At 43.4% G+C, this 8,383-nt stretch overlaps 1 protein-coding gene across 1 annotated transcript; it reads right to left on the bottom strand.

Annotated features, from left to right (window-relative positions):
• Positions 1-923: 923 nt before the first annotated feature.
• On the bottom strand, positions 924-3,463 carry LOC147641364 (indole-3-acetic acid-amido synthetase GH3.6-like). Its single transcript, XM_086810371.1, has 4 exons — positions 2,833-3,463; positions 2,627-2,728; positions 1,704-2,536; positions 924-1,591 (listed from the first exon to the last, which is right to left on the bottom strand). The coding sequence occupies exons 1-4, from the start codon at positions 3,174-3,176 to the stop codon at positions 969-971; spliced, it is 1,902 nt and encodes a 633-aa protein (XP_086666497.1). The 5' UTR covers positions 3,177-3,463; the 3' UTR covers positions 924-968.
• Positions 3,464-8,383: the final 4,920 nt, after the last annotated feature.

The raw sequence follows: 8,383 nt of genomic DNA, 5'->3' as shown, positions 1-8,383 counted from the left end.
ATGAGTAATATTTTGTACTACAGAGTTTTTAATATAAATATCATTATTGTTATTGAAAAAAATACTAGTCTTTGTGGATAAATATTGATTTTGTGAAGTTAAATATCCTTCCTTGTATTTGGATACATATTATTTATAAGAAAAATACAAGTTTTTTACATAGAGCTTGTTAATTATAAATTTAAATCTTTTTAAAAAATATAAAAAATATTCAATTTATGTAGATTGATTGCTTTCTTATTACTTATATACTCGATTTCTTTTATGAAGATTGAAATCTTTAGGTAAACACCATATAATTATATACAATGTAAGTTCTCAACTATATGGAGATGTTACTATTTTTAGTATATAGAGATCATTGGTTTACTAGATGGAAGTTTTATTTCATATACATATATTCAAATTTGCTATATAGACTTCATTTCTTTGCTAGTTGTGAGGTGGCTTTTCAATATAGTTTTTATCATTTACTATATAGAAACTCCACAATGCTATATAGGAAATGCTACTTGTTATATAGTGAAAACTTATTTATTAGCTATAAGATTAATTTCTTACATAGATATTCACATTTCTTACATTAAAAAAACTCTTTTTGCTAGATGTAAAGTAGGTTTCCTATATAGATATTGTCATTTTCTATATGGGAATCACTTATTTGCTAGATAAATAATGTAATTTGTTAGATCCGTATACAGGAAATCATGATTATTAGATTGAATAAGAAAAAGGTGTCTTTGAGATGTAGCAAATTTGGACTTTGCTTGTGTTCTTCGGGCACACGAACTGGAGCGCGAGAGAGAGGAAAACCCGCGAAAGAGAGGAAAACCACACTGAAGCTTCTCTGGAATGCTTCAAACTACAGATCAAAGTTGAAGTTTTAAAAAAAAAAACATTCGATATTGAGACTCGAACGTGAACATCGTGTGAGTGTGGGTTGGTTAACTTCAACTTGGGTTTACAAGTTAATCGGTTGATAATGTGCGACGGCAACCGCCTGCAGCTGGGATCCACGATGGGCAGCGTGGGCTGAAGTGGCTGGCGGCGACTCTGGCGTCCATGAGCTCTACTATGGCCGCAGACTTGACGCAACGTGGGGCCTTGTACTGGTTGATGGATGCCCCTCTGCTCAAGCAGTAATCCATGAGGTGGTCAAAAGTGCCAGGTTTCACTAGCCTAATCTCGAGAGGCCCGATAGACTTATCAGAGGCTCGCCCTTGGCGGTACACGGAGTCCAAGTTCTCCTCGATGGTGATGCAGCACTCCTCCAAGACCTTGGACATGGGGGCCATGCCTAGAAACTCTAGCTGGTGGTGATCTTGCACATATTGCAGCTCAAAGAAGAGATCGTAGTGACCAGGAATGGTAGAGAGGTCTACGAAGCTCGTGTATTCCAAGAGCCTTACCGAGTGCTGGTCCAGATGCGTGGCCGTGGCAGCTTTGACCGCCTTGTGCAGCGTCTCTTCGTCCGTCTTGTCGGAGTCGATGCTAAGGGCGACGTTCGTCCGGCACACGAACTGGAACTGTGGAGCATTGTTGTGGAATCCGGTCACGCGGAGGATATCCCCCACTCTGTAACGGTAAAGGCCTGGGCGCGAGAGAGAGGAAAGCCGCACTGGGTTAGGCACACAAGCTTCTGTGGAATATTAGTTCTAAGCTTCAAACTGCAGATGAGGAGCTTAGGGATTTTCATGTAATACCTGCGTAGGTGGTGACGACGAGCTCGTATTCCTGGCCTATTTGTACATCAGCAAGCTCCACGAGCTCTGAGCTCACCTGAGAGCCCGCAGGTAGACGTCCTGCTGCTACTGATGAAGAAGCTCGGTTGGTTGGGAGGAACTCGAAATAGGCCATGTTGGGAATGATGGTGTAGGATACCTCGGCGGGCTTGCAGAGGGGGAGGAGGTTAACACCAAAATAGCACTCGGACGAGGCGTACATTGTGCACACGAGGGGCAAACCCCCGCTGTAGAAATCCAAGGTCGGGATGTACTGCGCCATCGCGCCCGTCACGATGACGTCGATGTACTTGGTGCGAGGCCAGAGACGCGTGATCACTCCTTTCCAGCTAGAAGCCTCCGCATCCACACAAGCCTGGCTGACGTGGTCGGCGAGGTCGACATTGGGCCTCGAAAGGAGCTTTCCAACCGCAGACCTGGCGGGCGCGTCCGTGATGGCATCGCTGAGGTGGCCGGTGCGGATGTCGTGGCAGAGGTTCCTCCAGTGCTCCTGCAGGAAGCGGATGGCGCGGAGGAAGCCCGACGCGAAGACGGCACCCATCCTCAGCACCTCCGCGCGCTGCAGCAGCCCGCACAGCAGCTGGCAATACATACTCTGGTGGGCATCCGGGCACAGCACTGTCTCGTTGGGGCTGGTGTACACGTTGTAGGGGTCGTATGGCCGCTCCGTGAACCAATGGCTCTTGTAGTAGCTAGTGAGAACGGGGCGAGCCAGGAGGCCGCCCGGGGTCTTCACCTCCGACTTGATGAAGAAGAAGTACATCCCCTTGCCCTTGTCGAGATCGGGCATGTACCTATTAAGCAATCCAAGATTTAGATCAATACGTTGGAACTGACGTGAGACTCGCCAACATCTTACTTAGAACCTTGATCGACGTGCTTACTGGTTCATGATAGGCATGAGGAAGCTATAGAGGAGACACCGCCGTTCGAACTCGTCGTGTATGGTAGGCATCAATTTACGCTCTCCGGCAGAAGTTCCAGAGCTGTAAGAACCACAAGCAATATGTTCAGCTTTAACAATCTCATTACATAAAGTACAAGATATAAACACGCTATACAGTACTACAGACTCCTGCGGCCAACGCACCTTGTCAGAAACTCCGACACTGGGTGGCCGGACAGTATTGGTGCAGTATCTCCATTAGCTATGCGTTGAATCTCGGGCTGAAGATCTTCGTAGGTAATCACGGGGAGAAGTTCCTTGAACGTCGCACGGTCAGTCCTTCCGTTCAGGCCGAACCTTCCCAGGTACTCGGTGCGTGCGTTCCTCTCCAAAATGGCGGAGAGGGTTTGCTGCTGCACGTGGTCTGCATTGAGGGTCAGGCTCTCGATGAGCTCCAGGGCCTTCTTGTCATTGTCTTTACTAGGGCTGATAGAGTTTCCATTGCAAGAAGAGGCCGTCCCACTAGCTGCCTGAGCGGTCATTTGCATGGTGACAAATTTCAAATTGTATTGAGGTTACAATTGTGAGATCACAGGCCGCTTCCGCCTTCGATAGGAAGTAACCAGTAGTACTGAAACGCTAAGCGGAGAAGTACAATGGCTTGGAACAAGGCAAAGCGGAGGATAATAATGGCTTGATAGAAGGCAAAACGGAGGAAGTAATGAACAGTGAAACGATAAGCGGAGAAGTGCAATGGTTTGTTGAAACAAGGCAAAGCCGAGGAGAATTAAACAATGGCAGCTTGTTGAAATAAGGCAAAGCGGAGGAAGTTGCAGCTTGGAGGACCTGTGTAGCTCTCTCCTACAAATTTATAGAAAGGCCCGAGGGGAAATGGAACCGTAGCTGGGGATCTACCTTCTGCAGCAGACCCGGGTCGGCTTGTGCTTACTGTACAGGGGACAGCGGCCCGGGCCGGCGACAAGAGGGGCGGAGATAGCCGTGATTGTGTCGCCCTCTTTGCCCGACATGTTCCGTCTGTACCGTGTGACGCGCGGCAAGTTGAATTTTGGACTGTTGCACATTGTCATGTTGAGTCAGTGTTGACTGACTAGCTGCGGAGCCTGGCCCGGCCTGACGTCTGCCACCACGATCACTTTCAACTCTGAGGAATTATCTTCAACAGTCAAAGTACTGCTCGCCAGCTCGTGAGGAATTCTCTCCAACCAGTCTACCAGACATGGTGTTCCTTGATTTCGGTGATGCTGCTAGTCAAGCTTTGGTTAGGCTATGTTGTAGCCTGATGATAATTCCTTGTCCACGGTACAATGCCTGAAGAGTATATAGATGTTCCAACTTCTTGTCGTTAAGAGCGCAGAGCCGCACGCTACGCTACCACTTAACGTTGGAGTGCCTAGTTGGATGACTTGTTCAACTGCAGTCGACTTGTTGGCTAGCTTGTCAACGTCCGCCCAGTCCCTCTGTCCCAGACATGGTGTTCCTATGCTGCTAATAAAGGTTTCTTGGATTGTGTTTCTTGGGGTTTTTTATATAACCTGTTGAAAATTCGTACAATGCCTCTTGTGTATATACATGTTCCAGTCTCAAGACCTTCTTTTCATTAACCACTTGCATAGCTTTAATATCCATACATAGAGCATACATAAAACATGCATATCCATACATAGAGCATACACAAGACATATATATGCATATTTGAACTAATATCCATGCATAGTCTACACATAGCTAATATTTGAGCTAATATCCATGCATAGTCTACATAGAGTATACATAACGTATATATATACATGCATGCATATTAGAGCACATATATAAAGAGAATGTGGGGGAGAGAGAGAGCTTGAGTTCCTTGTAAGCAAACACACACACACACACACATACACACAAGAGTGCAAGACACAAGAGAGATGAATGGTTGAATTTTCTTCTTTCTTCTTCTCTTCTCTATAACAATATAACTAAAAGATAAGAGTACATTAAGGGAAAGTACTCTCCTACAACAACATACAACGTAGTCGGCCTATAGTGTGAACCCGACTATATGAGCTAGCGCTATAACTATGTCATAACTCTAGTACTCCAAAGTGGCTACTGTTATATAGCCTATCATCTAATGGCAGCATATCAACCATAATCTCATCAACCATGCTAGTGATATAAGTGCAGAAGCTATCACCCAGGTGGGTCATCAATCTCCGTTGTAGCACTAGTTGAGCCCTATATCTCAACACTCTCCCTCGAGCTCAACTCCACGCGCTTGATTCCAAAGAGGCTCCTAAACCTGTAAAGCTTCTTTGTGCCCAATGCCTTTGTGAAGAACTCAGCCACTTGATCCTTTGTGCTAACATATACAAGATCTACATCACCTGCTAAAACCTTCTTCCTCACAAATTGATACTGCATCTCAATGTGCTTCGTTCTAGCATGGTATACTGAGTTACTAGGACCAACTGTATACTACTCATGTTATCACAATAAATAACAACTACCCTATCTACGGCCTCACCCATATCACCAAGTTACTTGTGAAACCAAGCTACCTCACAAGCTGCCATAGCAGCACCCCTGTACTCTGCCTCTGTACTCGACAAGGTAACTATTGGCTACTTCTTACTGCTCCAACTCACAACAACAACACTCCCAAATGAGAACATAAAACCACTGGTAGATCTTTTGTCTGCAACACTACCAGCCCATTAATCAGCATCTGTGTACCCATGTAGCTGTATCTCTATACCAGCCTCATAGAAAAGGCCATAATCAACTGTGGACTTTATGTACCTGAGAATCCATCTAGCCGCATCCAAGTGTGGCTTCCTAGGGGCCTGCATAAATTGACTCACAAGTCCAACAACATAACTCAAGTATGGCTTAGTAATGGTCATGTAGATCAAGCTACCCACTATGGGCCTGTATGTAGTGGGATCCTTCAAAAGCTCACTTTTATCTGCAAAAATCTTTGTTATGCTCCAATTGCACTAAAAAAGGCTTACAGCCTGTCATACCATACTTGGATAACATGTCCAAGCCATATTGCCTCTGTAATAACAAAATGCCATGAGGTGATCTCACTACCTCTATGCCCAAGAAATACCGCAGCTCACCCAAATCCTTCATCTCAAACTTTTGCTTTAAAAGTTTCGTGACATCATGTATTTCAACATCACTATCACCAATGATAACCAAGTCATCCACGTAGATGACTAACAGCATGATCCCTCTATCTATCTTTTTCACACAAAGTGAAAAATCTGCATTGGATATTTGAAATCCAATAGTAACAAGATACTCCTCGATCTTGTTTGACCATGCTCTAGGTGCCTGCTTTAAGCCATACAAGGCTTTGAATAACCTACACACAAAATCTAGATGTGTATCACTCTCATAACTTGGTGGCAATATCATGTAAACTTCTTCTTACAAATCACCATGCAAGAAGGCATTCTTTATATCCATCTTATATAAAGACCAACCCTTTGCTACATCCATAGTAATGACAGCTCTCACGGTTGCCATTCTTGCAACCGGGCTGAATTTCTCTTCATAGTCAAGTCATAAGTCTACGCATAGCCTTTGGCCCCAATCTTGCCTTATACCTGCTCACTGAACCATTCGTGTTATGCTTGACTTTATACACCCACTTACATCCAATTCCCTTCTTTTCCTTAAGCAAAGGCACCCCCATGTTGCATTTGTATCCAATGCTGCCATCTTCTCATTTATGGCATCTTCCCATTTCTTATTTTCAAGTGCTTCCTCAAAAACAAGTAGGCTCCAGCTCTTGTATTGCTTTAACCATGTAAGCATAATGATGGGTTGTATATCCATCATATCTCAATCTATCAATAGGGTACCTAACCCTCGTAGACTTGCGTATCACTGCCAGGTATACTCAAAATAGTCCCCGTTCTTCTTACACCAAGAGTAACCATAGATGGGATGCCAAGCTCCTCATCAAGGCTCTACTTGGAGCCGCTAGAGTCAGCATCCACATATGAGTGACTTGCTGACAAATTAGGCACAAAAGGTTGGTCTACCTTTTCCTTTTCTTTGCGCGATACATGTATACGTATATCGCTAATATTGGATCCACTGCTAGAGGACTCTGCAGGTCCACTAAACACATGTGATTGCTGCTCTGGTGCAACATCAGCACTTCTTATCTCATGAGTGGTAGGGTTATAACATCTATAACTTTTCTGCTTCATACCATAACCAATAAAGATGCATTTCTCTGTCTTTGGATCCAACTTTGTTCTCACTTCATCAAGAACATGCACATATGCAATACACCCAAACACTTTCAAGTAAGACACATCTGGTCTTATTCCTGTAAACTTTTGTTCTGGGGTCATACCATGAACAATTGTGCAGTGGGTGTCCTGTTCATAATGTATACAACAGTTGCTACTGCTTCTTCGTGAAAATAATGTGGCATATTCTTTTCAGCCATCAAGGCACGTACCACTTCTACAATGTGTCTATTTTTTCTTTCTACAATACCATTCTGTTACGGAGTATACCTACATGTAAACTATCTCTTGATTCCCTGCTTCCTCACAAAATTGTTGAAATCATTGGATAAACATTCCCCCCACCACCTGATATTAGGCATTTTATTTGCATCCCTTTTTCCTTCTCGACCAAGGCTTTAAATCTCTGAAAGTGAGAAAACACCTCACATTCTCCTTCATGAAATAAACCCACACTTTCCTGGTGTGGATATCAATGAATGTAACATAGTACTTGCAACTTGCAATTCTTGCAGTCTTAGTCGGTCCCCCTACATCTGAATGTATGACATCTAATGGCCTTGCACACTGACATGCTTTTCATGTGGGAAAGCATTTTTAGCTTGCTTACAAGCTGGAATGCTTCACATACTTTATGCATACTGTCAACCTTAAACTTTAGCAAACCTACAACAATATTTTGGGCCAGCATAGACTTTAGTCGTTGTACATTCACATGACCAATGTACTTGTGCCACATGTGAAAACGGAATCGTTCTCTAGGATAGCTTGTGGAACACTTGAGAAATTCAACACATAAATTCAACCATGAAAACACATGCTTTGCAGGTTTCAACAAAATCAAATAAATTGAACATAAGCATAGCAAACATAATACTTAGCTCCAAGACAAACATGCTGGGTGTAATCTTCCCCCCCCTTGTGCGTGGCCTTCCCCCCACACAAGAGTATTTTTATTAGCTTTCAACCAAAAATAGGCCATAGCCCCCAAAAATAGGCCATAGCCCCCAAAAATATACAAAGTGTGCTTTTAGAGAGCACGACACTCTTCCATAACAAAAATAGAGTGTCCCAAAACTTGGGGCTAGGGTAAAGCCTTTAGGCTTTAATAAATTCAACATTATAAATGTATTTTTTTCAATGTATCAAAATGGAAAAATCAACTACTAAGGTTACAAACTACGCTTGTAAAAATAAATATGATGCACATAAGAAACATTCTCCTCGACATTATTCATCAATCCTCGTAATCTTCATCACCTGAAAATATAAGCCTAGTTAATAATTAAATTAATCCCACAAATGTTAAACAGGCATAAACCATTACCAACTCACTACCAGGCGTAAGTATCCCAGGAGAATCACCCTGCCATACAAACCTAACTCAAATAATCATAAACGGTCCCAAGCATACGTCATATACCGCACGTATTAATATTTATAGTGGTGTCACCTACGATATTAACCTAGCCAGCATGACG

Source organism: Cibotium barometz, chromosome 2 (assembly GCF_041138505.1).
Source record: "Cibotium barometz isolate CiBa-2024 chromosome 2, ASM4113850v1, whole genome shotgun sequence".
In the NCBI taxonomy this organism is placed as follows: Eukaryota; Viridiplantae; Streptophyta; class Polypodiopsida; order Cyatheales; family Cibotiaceae; genus Cibotium; species Cibotium barometz.
Note: the sequence above shows the minus strand (reverse complement) of the source record. Positions and strands in the feature narration are given on the sequence as shown.